Below are 13032 nucleotides of genomic sequence, written 5' to 3'. Positions count from 1 at the left end.
GATAAATAATGAAACATGTTTGTTTAATCCAACTGCTAATCCTTGTCATACACCTTCTAATCGTTTGCATGAAAATGTGCTCGGCTTGGTACTTTACATGCAGCTTTAAGGTGATTCTGCACAGTTAGAGACTCACACAGAGATGACTACTGGACATGTCAGGATTAATTAGGCAATGTGGTGTTTGAAATGCTAGGAGATGGTGCACGTTTTCTTTGGTGAAAATGTCTTATTAGAATATTTAGTCTTTTGTATGCATTTTTCTTATCCTCCTCGTTTGTTGCCCCATGAATGAACAAATTAAGCCATACTGAGAAACAAGAGAGCAGGCATTCCCCACAGGATCCCAATGGCACTATGTATGTACCTTGGACATGCATAACTGCTTCCTGAATTCCTGCAGCAGTAATATGCTTCGGTTTAAACTGCCATGTTTAATGTTTAGGCTAACAAGGGTGGAGTTTGCTGGTTTAGAGCATCTTTATTTGGAAGAGGCATAAGAGGGAATAGAGATGCTAATAATGAGGTGGATTCTGGCTGGCCTCGGTGTGTTTGTGCAAGTGGTGAGGAACGTAAGAAGATTCTCCACCTCTCATTTTGCATCCCTGTGCAGGGCGTGGCCAGAACCACGTGTGGGAGCATAGTCCATACTCCCTCCCTAGTGCTCCATGTATGTTAGGTGGTCAAAAGGGATGGGGAGACGTGGAATGAGGGCAGGTTCACCACTCCCGTGGCAGATGGAGCTGGCTGGCAGGGAGCACCTTTTGAAAGTGGGGAGCTACTGTCCCAGTGCATGCACTCTCGGAGCCCCAAGGACAAAGACTTGACCAATACCACTCGTATGCCATTTTACAGCCATTAACACAGAACAACCGTATGAAGCTGGAAAATATTATTATGGCCATTTTACAGTTGGGGTAGGCAGAGAGATGTTAACAGAATTGTCTGTGGCCCCATAGCGATGAGCTCCAGTGGTGGAGCTGGGATTAGAACATGGAAAGTCTGGGTACTCCACCATAGGAATTGTCTATGCTTATTCACTAGATGAGAGGGATAGCTCAGTGGTTTGATCATTGGCCTGCTAAATCCAGGGTTGTGAGTTCAATCCTTGAGAGGGCCATTTGGGGATTGGTCCTCCTTTGAGCAGGGGGTTGGACTAGATGATCTCCTGAGGTCCCTTCCAACCCTGATATTTTATGATGCCTCTCTTGCTCTCACCCCTTTTCCCATGGGGACACTTGAACATTGCATGGGATATTATTAATACTAGTCATAGTGCTAACTAGCACTGTGAAGGATATTCACCCTATGAATCCTCCTCTGCAATTATTCCTGAATTCAGGACAGGCCTTCTCTAGAAAATCTGCCATAGACAGACCGATAAATCTTATCACCTATATTTGCTGTGGATGTGTTTTATCATTAAGGTATAGAAGTTGCTGTTAGTAAATGGACTTTAATGTTTCCTGAATTTGTGTCCTTTAATGACACAATGCCATAAATATTTTTACATTATCTTGCTGTCAGTGACAAGGTGAAAGCTGTATGTGTCAGTCAGATGTGGAGCCTTGGAGAGGAAAATTTGGCAAGGAAGTTATGTGGGGAAGTATGGTTTAGAAAAGAGCAGGCCACAGTATAGAGTGGGGTCAGCAACCTTTCAGAAGTGGTGGGCCGAGTCTTCATTTATTCACTCGAATTTAAGGTTCTGCATGCCAGTCATACATTTTAACGTTTTTAGAAGGTCTCTTTCTATAAGTCTATAGTATGTAACTAAACAATTGTTATATGTAAAGTAAAAAAGGTTTTTTAAAGTGCAGACACCCCCCCCCCCCCCCCCCGACCAGTGGCCAGGAGTGGGGCAGTGTGAGTGCTATTGAAATTCAGCTTGCGTGCCACCTTCGGCACACGATAGGTTGCCTACCCCGGTATAGAGCATGAACACCTCCTGAGGTCCTGATGCAGTTTTCACTCTGGCATAACTCCTGTTACCTTCACTGGGAGTCAGGCAGTGTCACACATATGATGCATTAAGTCCCCAAGAGAAAAGAGGACTTGACCTGGACTAGTCATCCATCCATCCATCCAAGGAGCAGCCCTTTGAAATCAGCTGTAGAGAGGCAACTGCTCATATGATCTCTGATCTCTAGACCCGCTAAATGACCGCCGATGCATCTATTGCTGTGCATCAATCCCCCGGTAAGTGTAGACAAGCCCTTAGTATCCTTCATCAAGTGACCTCTTGGGTATGGACGATAAAATCTCACTCTGCAATTTTCTTCCTGGGGGAGCTTTTTTGGTGTCCCCTTCCCCCCGCCCCCGCTCCTATTTTGAAAAGTATAAGTTTACAGATGTTGAATGGGTTTTGACTGGTTTCCTTGGCTGCATCTCCACTGTACCCTTACGTTAAAGTGTAAAGAAAGAAAATGGAGAAGTAAAAGCAGTTTGATGGAATCTATTTGCTTAGGATGAATAATAAAGTTGTCTTTGGAAAAGAGGAAATGGGAACTGCAGACAGTTAGCAAAGAAGGAAATAAGTACCACTGAAAGTGAGGAATGGAGAGAGGTTTGTTATGGGAACCATGATTGCTTAGCTTTATGAAACTGACGTGGGACAATAAGAAATGGCAGGTTCCTGTATAAACTGAACTTTGTTTGATTTCAATATGTTGCCTCCCGTTCTGCATTAAAGCCCTGAAAAAAATCACCATGGCAGGTTTATTTATCATCCTATCTAGTCTGCATTTTCAAAAGATACTCTGTGAGCTGTGCCAGACTGACTGTAAGGGACAAATATCCCTGTGAAAAAGAGAATGTTATAACTCTGAAGCCATCAGCCCTGATGAGCTCCACTGAGTGAGTGGCTGGCATACAGTATGTTAAACTCTAGATTTGCCATTGGCTAGGGATTTGTAGTGCCTAGTTTCTAGGAGAGAGCTGCTGAAGCCTGTTACCTTTGGCTTCTCTGTCCCATACACAAGCAGTCAAACAACACAGTAGGATTTTACAAGAGAGTGGATAATTTGATGACCAATAATAATGTATAGAATTATATGTGATAAAATGGGGTAATCAGATTTCCTGTTTCTCACTGCATCAGATGATCACCACAACGATTAAGAAGGAATTCCCCCTTACCCCATCTCTGCAGCATCCAACAGCTGGCCAGTGTTTCTTCACCTTCCTTCTATGCATTAAGCAGAGGCCACAGCCTGAGGGGGATTACTAGACTTAATGGACCACTGGTGGTGTCCGGTATAGCAAATCGTACTGTAATGGGCTGGTTGGTGTGTATACGTACTGCTGCTCTTTCCTGGATGGAATCAGAACAGCTCAACTGCATGTCATAGGCCTAATACCGTTAATAGCTGCAGGAGGTTCTTCTTTTGCTCAAGTAGACAAGGCATGTGCTTATGGAGCAGGACAATCAGAGTTCAGTTACCATTGCCACCATGATGTTCAGGATGTGCAGCGTAGTTTCAGCCGTAGTGGCCATGGATTTGCTAGTGTGTTTGCACTTTAGATTAACAAAAAGCATTGAGTAGAGAGAGAGAGATGTATCTACTTGTTATATATAATCTTACACTTAGATTGTAAAATCTTCAGGGCAGGAACTGTCTCTGTTACATGTTTGTGAGGTGCCTAGCACAATGGGGGGCTGCCCTTTGGGCACTACTGCAATACAAATGATAAATACAGTAATGTATCAAATCATTACAACAATGCTGGGGTGATGAGTGTCTGGAAGGATGTGGAGACTATCTGGTAATTTTAAGATACAACTTATTTATTTGTTTGCTTGTTTCAGGAACCTTTCAAAGAAATACCAACCCAAAAAGAACTCCAAAGAAGAGGAAGAATACAAGTATGTTCATTATCAACCTATGGGTGGGGATGTGTCTTGGTGGGTGGAGAGAGGGGAGTAAATTATCGAGCAGCAAGTATGATAGAAGAATATAGAAGTCCTAGAAATAGGCCTTGTCTACACTTGCAGCCAGTGGTAGGATCTGTGTAGCTACATGTCACAGTGAAAAACAGGCTGCATCCCCACTGTGATGTGTAACTACACCGGGCAGTGAAACGCTCCTGGGCAGTGAGGAGGCTTGGGGAAAGTCACCAGCAGGGTGGAGCTGCCAGAGCCTTTCCCCACTGCCTCCCCTCTGATAGAGCCTTTCTCTGCTGCAGGAGTCTTTCACTGAGGTGGGGAGGCAGCCGGACGCTACACTGCTAAAAATAGCATTGTAGATGGGGGAGGCACTGCTTGGACATACAGCAAGCTGAGTAGGGTATATAACTTAAGGTTCTGGCATGTGTGTACCCTACTGGCCTAAGCAGTGCCTCACTGTCTACACTGCTGTTTATACCCATGCTAGCTGCGCATGCAGCGTGTGTACTCTACTTGCCTCTGTAAATGTAGACATAGCTGTACAAAAGGCCTATCTGCTAATTATGGCTTAGTAGTAAAGCTCTAGGGGGTTTAAATTTGGTCCTTAAGCACCCAGCTCCCATTGAACATCAGTGGACAGTGGGTGCCTAATATTTTTTAGGCCCCTTGGAAAATCCCAGCCTTATTAACTGAGGCTTAATCTTGGTTGTTTTGAAGTCAATGGCTAAACTCCCATTGATTTCAGTGGAAGAATCAGTCCCGGAATGTTAGTGCAGAGCTTTAAAAATGCAGAATCCACTTATGTTGTCCAGTCTATTTTATTAAATGGATGAAGAGTAAAGTTATGACATCAGTCACTGGAGGAATGAGCAATTCATGGGGAATAGGGTGAAAGGAGGAGAATTTCCTCAGCTGGATTCCCCATCTCCTGGGGCAGAGCTGGGTGCCTGACTTGATGCTGCTGGAGATTGTTGTGTTGCTTCAACTGTCCCCACTTGACCCAGACACCCAGATGGTATCTCTAGTGGCAAGGACAGCTAGAATGGTGCTGGCCAGATAGGGAGTGCTGCTTCCAAATGGCTCCTCCAATGGCTGACATTGAGGAAATGTGTGCAAATGATGATAGAACACTTTAAATTATCACTCTGACATTGATTGGATCAAGAGTAATTCTTCAAACTGAGCATCCTAGAATGGGAATTTCCCAAAGGACAGGCTGTCAGACCTAAACTTCACATTTCTTGTCTTAGATCAGTGCACCCAGCATTTTCAAAGTTAGTTAACTGCAGATTCTTATAGATGGATGCAGTAGTGCTTGACTAGGACTGATAAGTGTAGCTAATTCCAATAAGGATACCTTTTTGGTCTCTCTCCCTTGCTGTCCCCCTGCCCCCCTTGCGTAGCTACCTCTCTTTCAGACTTTTCTTTTGCTCCCCATTACGTTTGTTCTCCCACCCACACACACACACACTCACTGTTGCCTCTCTTCACTTGCTTCCCACATCCCCTTCTTATTACTCTCACTTTTATTCCTACCCCTTTCCGTTACCTTTGTCCCTGTAAGTACTGTTATCATGTATGGGCTCCTAGCATGGGAAGCTGCAACAAGCATCTAACACTAATAGGATAATTCTAGTATCTAGAAGTGCAGCTCTCCTTAGCTGCTCTCTCTTCCAACTGGTCAGCACTCCAGCCTGTCCTGGGGGCATTAAATGCTGCTCTGCTGGCTCAGTTCTTTGTATACCAATGATATAATCTGCCTTCCTGAAATTAACCATATGCGTGGAAGCTTATTTTTTTCCTTTTTTAATAATACATGGAATGCAGTGTTACAGAATCTGTTACCCATGGAAAATAAATGTGGCAATCACTAGAAGCTGCTAAAGAGATACAGGGATAGGGGGAAATACCTCACAAAGTATTGAGGACAAACACCTTGCAAAAACCGTACATCATCCTGAAGGGGTTTTAGATAAACTTTGATTGATCCACATCTAAATAATGCTTAGAAAGTATTTTTTCCTTTCATTTACTAGTATATGTTTCACATTAGCCAAATGTTAATGATTTAGGCCCCTGTCCTGCAATTCACTGAGATAGGTGTGCTGCTACGCCTGAGTGCAGCAAACAGCAGGGTCAGGGCCATAATGGTTAGTGAAGCCAGAAGATATTTTTTGAATGGTTTTTAGACTGGTAGAGCCCAAATGTTTTTGATATTTATAAGAGACCACTGTAAAACTGTTATTATGTCATGGTTATTTTCTCAGAACTGCCAGTGCGTGGCAGGAGGCTCTCTTTCAGTAAACTCCTGTCAATGAACTTGTGCTAAGATCCCATCTTGTGCAGTAATACTGAATGCTGGGAAGAGTGCAAGTTCCCTTTGGAGTGTGTGTTCCTGAAAACAAATGGACTAAAAGTATTGTGTATTTTTTGTCCTTTGCAGGTACACATCATGCAAAGCCTTCCTAGCCACCTTAAATGAAATGAATGACTATGCCGGCCAGCATGAAGTCATTTCAGAGAACATGACTTCTCAGATCACTGCGGAGTTAGCACGCTTTGTGCAAGAGCTGAAACAAGAAAGGAAATCGGTAATGGATTTTTCTTTTTACTTGTTCACAATTAATTATCTTTTTAAAGCAGATGATTAATGGTGGTAGAATTCAATGGTAAATAAATCTTTTAACAGGAGGTTAACACAAAGTTTCTAAATACAATCAAGGTTTACTAATGAACTGAGCATAGGCCAAAAAAGAAAAAAAAAGGGTTACATGCACAGGCCAAATCACTGAACTGTTTGAATCAAACTTTATAGCACCAGACAGCAATGCCTGCAGGAAAACGTTCTCCAAATAAGGTCATAAAACTCATGTGTGCTTGAGGCATCTTCAGCCAAAAAACATGGTTTGTACAATAGTCTAGTGTTTAGCATGCAATAAACAGAAATGCTTCATCTCAGAGACTAGCTGAAAGAATTCTGATTGGTGGACTGGACCACTGTCCCTTACCTCTTGCTAGAGCTGGTTAACAAAACTTTGTCTAAAATTGTAGTTAATAAAAAATAGGTGTTTGGGGGTTTTTATGCAAATTTTTGTGATGGAGGGGGAATCCGTTTTTTGACTCATTTCCTCCCACTCTGCTAAAATTAGCAAAGATGTATGCTTGTATCTATTTCCAGGTAGTAGCTTATTAATCCATGGTCCTTATACAGTATGTGTTCATAGCTGCTTTTCTTCTGCAATGCCTGGAATTTAGAAAGGCAGATAGGTAAGGCCTGGTTCTCTCCTGGTTTACCCCTTGTGTAGATGTTCACCGCTGTGAAAAATGGGCAAACAATGCTACAAGATCATAGTTCTCCAGATGGCAGTGTTTGCACCCGCTTTGCGCGGGTAAATATCTACACAAGGGGCAAAGCGGGAGAATCAGGCCCCAAGATTTCATTTTTAAACAAGAACTCTAGATAGCTAACAAATTAGGGGTCCAGCCTGAAAAGTGCTGAGTGAGGGTTGTCCTGGAGTCTCTAGGAATTAAAGATTAATCTTTAATTAAAGATTATCATGTGATGAAACCTCAAGGAATACATCTAATGAAAACTGGCAACCCTGTTAAGTAATTGGGCCCACAAGCCATGAAAGCACTTAAGCACCTGCAGATAGTCCCTCTGAAAGTGCTTTGCTTAATTGTGGCCCTGAAAAGCATCATCTGCTTAGTACAGTACTAGGAGGATGAGAAGTCTGCCTATTGTGATCGTATCGTATATCTTGGTATGCCTTTAATTTGCAGAATGTTGAACAGTCTACTGAGGTCATTATGACCAGTATTAATAGCGTGTGGTATATCTACACTGCAGTTAGACACCCGTAGCTGGCCCATGCTTCTGAGGCTCAGGCTTGCGGGGTTTAGGGTGACCAGACAGCAAGTATGAAAAATTGGGATGGGGTGGAGGGTAATAGGAGCCTATATAAGAAAAAGACCCAAAAATCAGGACTGTCCCTATAAAATTGGGACAATCTGGTCACCCTAGCGGAGCTGTTTAACTGTACTGTAGATGTTTGAGCTCATGCTGCAGCCTGAGCTCTAGGACCCTCCTATCCTAGAGCCCAGGATCCAGTCTGAGTCTGAATACTTACACCTCAATTAAACATCCCCTTAGCCCGGGCCAGCCGATGGTTTTTAATTGCAGTGTACGCATTCTATATAGACCCCATGTGGAAGATCGCTCAACTACCTCCATCACCTTTCATCCAGCATATCCATGTGGCATTATTGCACGCTTGCTCACAGTGGACTTCCTGCTGCCAGAATGATAGAGTGTATCATTGATGGTGCAAAAAGCAAACAGGGGGAATGGACAGAGAGTCAAGGAAAGAAAAGAACATACAAGGCCAAAGAAGGAAGCATGCTAATGTAGTTTTCTTCTGTCACTTCAAATGTTTCAGTCCATAATTGAGGGGGAAATTTTTTTTTTGAACAGAAAGATCCTGTCAGTTAATTAAGGCACGACAGTTGAAACATGTGTCAATTAAAACACATTTCTGTGGGTGTTTTATAGCAAAAGGAAGTGGGATTTGGTATCTTTTTCTTGTGAATAAAGTGACTGGTATTAATGTGTAGTAACAGTGAAATAGATACACTGTAAATGTGTGATGCCTGAGTGAAAAGTATTTGTGTCATTCTAATGAGATCCATTGCAGAAGCCAAGTTCAGACAGCCTGTTGGGTCTATTGACAGTAGCTAATAGCAGTGATGGCACAGCAGACAGTATGTGACTATAAAAATGTACTTGCTGTTGCTGGTAGCAGTGGAAGACTGTGATCCACCGTGGTTGGTTTGTGTTTGTCTCAGGAATGTAGAATGCCTGAACTGTTGAGTCCTGGTCTGATTTGCATAGCTTTCATATTGATGAATAATATTGAAAAGCAAGCTGCTATTTCCCTTCAGGCTCTTTTCAGACATATTGTACATCTCTCTGTTGTTTCTTGCTGTAAAACATAAATAATGCATCACTCACGCTGGGCTTTGTAGGAGAGGAAAACTGTTGGTGTGATAAATATCACAGAGGTTTGATATTCTTGCAAAAATATTTATGATACACACTCATGAATGGTTCAGGATTTCTGGAAATATGCTGGGGAGGGCTCTGCCCTCTGTTTGGTATAAATGTATAATTAGACCATATGCTATAAATTATTATAATTCTAAGCTATGCGAAATGAAGGATGGTCTAATGGTTCGGTCACTAGGTTAGGGTTCAGGAGACATAGGTTCAAGTCCCTGCTCTGCCCCAGACTCTTAGGTGACCTTGGTCTCTCTGTGCCTCAGTTTCCTATTTGCAAACTAAAGAAAATATCAGTGTCCTACCTGACAGGTGTGTGTTGAGTATAAATACATTTTAAAAAAAATTGTGAAGTGGTCAGATAATAGAGCTTTGGGGTACAGATAAGTACCTTAGACGGATAGAAATTAATATTTGTAAAGTACTTTGAAGATAAAAAGGGATTATTAGTATTCAGATTTGGATATATTTATTGTTAATTTTATGACATATTCAGAAAATATTGATACTCAACATTTTAAACACCCATGGCTTGATTCACAAGTGTTTCACTCTAGCTTCATGTTGAGATAACTCCCTCGATTGAAATGGGTTGCACCAGTATGAAATGGGAGTAAAGAAATAGTGAGTCCTGCTCACTATGTTCTCCCTTTCTAGCAGTGAATTTCACCCATCTCCAGAAGGTCAGCATGAGGCCTATACCTCCAACTACACAACATAGGGCTTACATAGTGTCTGGGCTCTGTGCTGGGTGGATTTCACCCTACGTGGTGTTTAAAAGTATTAGTGGGTTTGTTTGCCTGCTGTGAAGGATGAAGTAGGTGAGGGAGTATCTTTTATTGGATCAACTTCTGTTGGTGGAAGGGACAAGCTTTTGAGCTTCACTGATCTCTTCTGGCTGTGAAAGATACAATTAATGTCTGCATAGATACCATATTGCAGATTGGACAGTTGTTACTAGTAAAAGTATGGGGAGAGGCTTTTGATTCAGTATGGCAGATATGTCTGGAGGCTGACAGTGGCCATGCAGTCAGTTGATGAAAAGGCAGGTACTTTGTGCTGCGTCTGTCTTGGCCTGGTTTGGAGCTCAGTGAGAATCCTGGCTGCTTTTTGTTTTTATAGAACAGATCACATGCTTTGGTGCATGACCTTCTGTTAATCACGAGGGAGGTGTCAGAAAACCCAGGCGAAGATTATTTTTGTGAAATATAAATATGTTTGGCGGCAAAGGTCAAGTAGTGCTTTTAATTTTGTCACATCATGCGTTCCACTTCGAGTCTATTTTTGGTAGTAAACTCGCTTGTTTGCATCTGATGGACTCCATGGTACTGGTGCTGGAAAAGAGTAAATAATTCTCAGGGATTCTGTCCCCTTTATTCACACTGAATAGTACCTTACTCTTCAAGCAGTGGTACTAATTTCAATGGGAGTTTTCATGGAGTAAGGCAGTACTCAGTATGAAAAAGAGTGGCAGAATTTGGTACTTATTGACTTCCACACATTCACATGCGTTATTTATGTTATGGTAGGGCCTAGAAGCCTTAACCATTGTGCTGGGGGCTGTACAGACGCATAGATAGAGACACTGTCTCTGCCTTGCAGTCTAAATAGACAAGACAGACAAAGAGTGGGTGGGGAAACAGAGGCACAGGGGGATGAAGTTACTTGCCCAAGGTCACCAGCAGGTCAGTGGCAGATCTGGGAATACCCAGTCTCTAGAGTCCCAGTCCTGTGACCTGTACACTAGATTATGCATCTATAGGAGCTATGGACACATGTTTTCAATCCAATTTTTTAATTATAAAAGTTAAAAATAAGATTTATGTTGCCAGGTAAAAGCTGCACAGGAGTCATTCATTAATGTAATGAAAATATCCAATTAACTATGGAAGATTCTAACAAGCTTAACGAAGACATTATACAATAATACAATTTTATAGTCATCATGTCTTTCATACAACATACAGCTCCAAGTGCTTTACAAAACTAAATACACCACTACCTCGATATAACGCCGCCCGATATAACATGAATTTGGATATAACGCGGTAAAGCAGTCCTCCAGGGGGGCGGGGCTTCGCACTCTGCTGGATCAAAGCAAGTTCAGTATAACTCAGTGTCACCTATAACGCAGTAAGATTTTTTGGCTCCCCAGGACAGCGTTACATCGAGGTAGAAGTGTAGTACTGTTAAAGTTAAGTAACAGCAGAGAGAAAATGAAGAGATGGGGCAGTAAAGAAAAGATATGTTTAAGGATCATGATGATAAATTCTTTTTATTTATCTACCTCTTTTCCTCCTGAAGATTCCCAAACCTTATTGCAAACTTAACAAACTGACATACACAATTTATATATAGGGATCGTGCAACCAACTGTGAAGTGCAGTCAGCTCTGGGGCAAAACATGACAGCAGTTTGATAAGCAAGGATACTCAGCGTTTTAGGATAGGAAGTGAGGAAGAACACCATATCCAATTGGAAAATACAGGGTTAATTTAGGTAGGCAGAATGTAGTTAACTGGTTTAGAATTTGGTTAGGACATCGGTATTAATATCCCTTCTCTTACTAAAAGTGTCATGGGAATTTTTAATGACTGCAGGTGCTCAGAAACATCATTTTATGTCTCATTTGAAAGCTGAGATTTGGAAAGCGATGGAGTATCACTGAGGCAGATAGCTGTAGAAAAGTTAGTAAAAATTTAATAAATCAGATAACAAACCTCTCTTTACTCTCTGCCCGTAGCTGATAACTAGTATCTTCCACTGTGAAATTCACACTTCCAGATCCACTCTGCAAATAACTATGAATACATTGCAAAACCTCCAACTGACTAGCAACTGCAGCTTGTTTAATGCTGAAGCTAGGGAGGTGATAAATGCTAATTGTGGTTAATGGTTTGAAAGAGAGACCTATTTAGACAGAGTTGAGAGTTACTTTTTATATACCCCATGGCTATTTCTGCACATGAGGAAAACCTAGTGAAGGTCATTTTCTGGCTGTGTGCCCAGCCAATCCATTTACTATGAGTAAGTTTCAATGTAAGAAGTTTTATTCTGACTTTTGTGCAGGTTGAGCTATGAAATCCTTAAAATTATCTCCATTCGTTTATTGCGTGAGGGTTTCTGATCAGGAAATAGTATATCCTATAATAAGTACGAATATGGTTAATATATTCTGAGATATTGCATGAATAATGAAGTGTTTCTCAAAGCAGCAACTCACCGTGGCAGTGAAACAGGATGTCTTCTCTAGCTAGTGGCACTTCTTTTTAATATTGTGTAGGAAGATTGAGTCTGAGAGGCCTAAGGGGAGGAGAGGTTGAGCATACACACCATGCACATCTCATCCAATTGCATTCCCTTTGTGATCTATCCAAAGTAGCACTGAAATGGACCTTCGTGAAATCTGTTCTAATGTAAGTGAATGAAGGAACAAAGATGATATAGTAATGGAACCAGAACTGCAGGTGGATATGTTGGTTAGCTGGTGCCACAGCTAGACTATATATGAACATGTTTAGGTTTCCTTAACCATGAAGAAGCAGGTGTTTTTAATTAGGGCTAGAGTATTTTTTTAAAATGGAATGTGATACATAGTAATACACACACTTTTATATGGATAGGTGCACTAAGATCAGGTTAAAAGTATTAATTACTTAAAAATAATGCAAATTGTTTGAGTTGAGGTTTTAATTTGCAAATCTAGTTGTTTTTTTTGTTTTTTTTTAAATGACTGTAGGATTTGTGAAGAATTGCCATATTTGTCACAGGCAGATGTCATGTGACAGCTTTATGGGGGGAGTCCTGCTGTAATTGCATCTTTCTGTTTAATATTAGTAGAAATGGAACTTGTTCAATGAGAGGATGCAGATGGCAGGGTGTTTTATGGAGAGCCAGAAAAGCTAGTGGTAGCTAACCTATTATTTATTCCAGGGTTGTTGGTAGTGTTAATGCAGTATCATGGCTTTATGAGCAACAGTGCAATCAGTAACCCTGATTGTGTGCTTGATCATTCAAGGTCCTGGGCACTCTGAGTCTGATCCAGCAGAACACTTTGTGCTTAACTTTTAAGTATATGAGTAGTCCCATATCA

General features: G+C 41.5%; 1 protein-coding gene across 22 annotated transcripts in view; it reads left to right on the top strand.

The window, feature by feature from the left end:
• Positions 1–13032, top strand: part of FNBP1 (formin binding protein 1) — a 143295-nt gene that overhangs the window by 55555 nt on the left and 74708 nt on the right. For all 22 annotated transcript variants that reach the window (XM_075060711.1, XM_075060719.1, XM_075060718.1 and 19 more), the window contains exons 3-4: positions 3806–3862; positions 6327–6474. In XM_075060711.1, the coding sequence (XP_074916812.1) occupies positions 3806–3862; positions 6327–6474 (205 nt within the window). The remainder of the gene's footprint in view (positions 1–3805; positions 3863–6326; positions 6475–13032) is intronic.

Source organism: Chelonoidis abingdonii, chromosome 24 (genome assembly GCF_003597395.2).
Source record: "Chelonoidis abingdonii isolate Lonesome George chromosome 24, CheloAbing_2.0, whole genome shotgun sequence".
Lineage (NCBI taxonomy): Eukaryota > Metazoa > Chordata > Testudines > Testudinidae > Chelonoidis > Chelonoidis abingdonii.
This window is presented reverse-complemented; position numbering and strand designations above follow the sequence as displayed.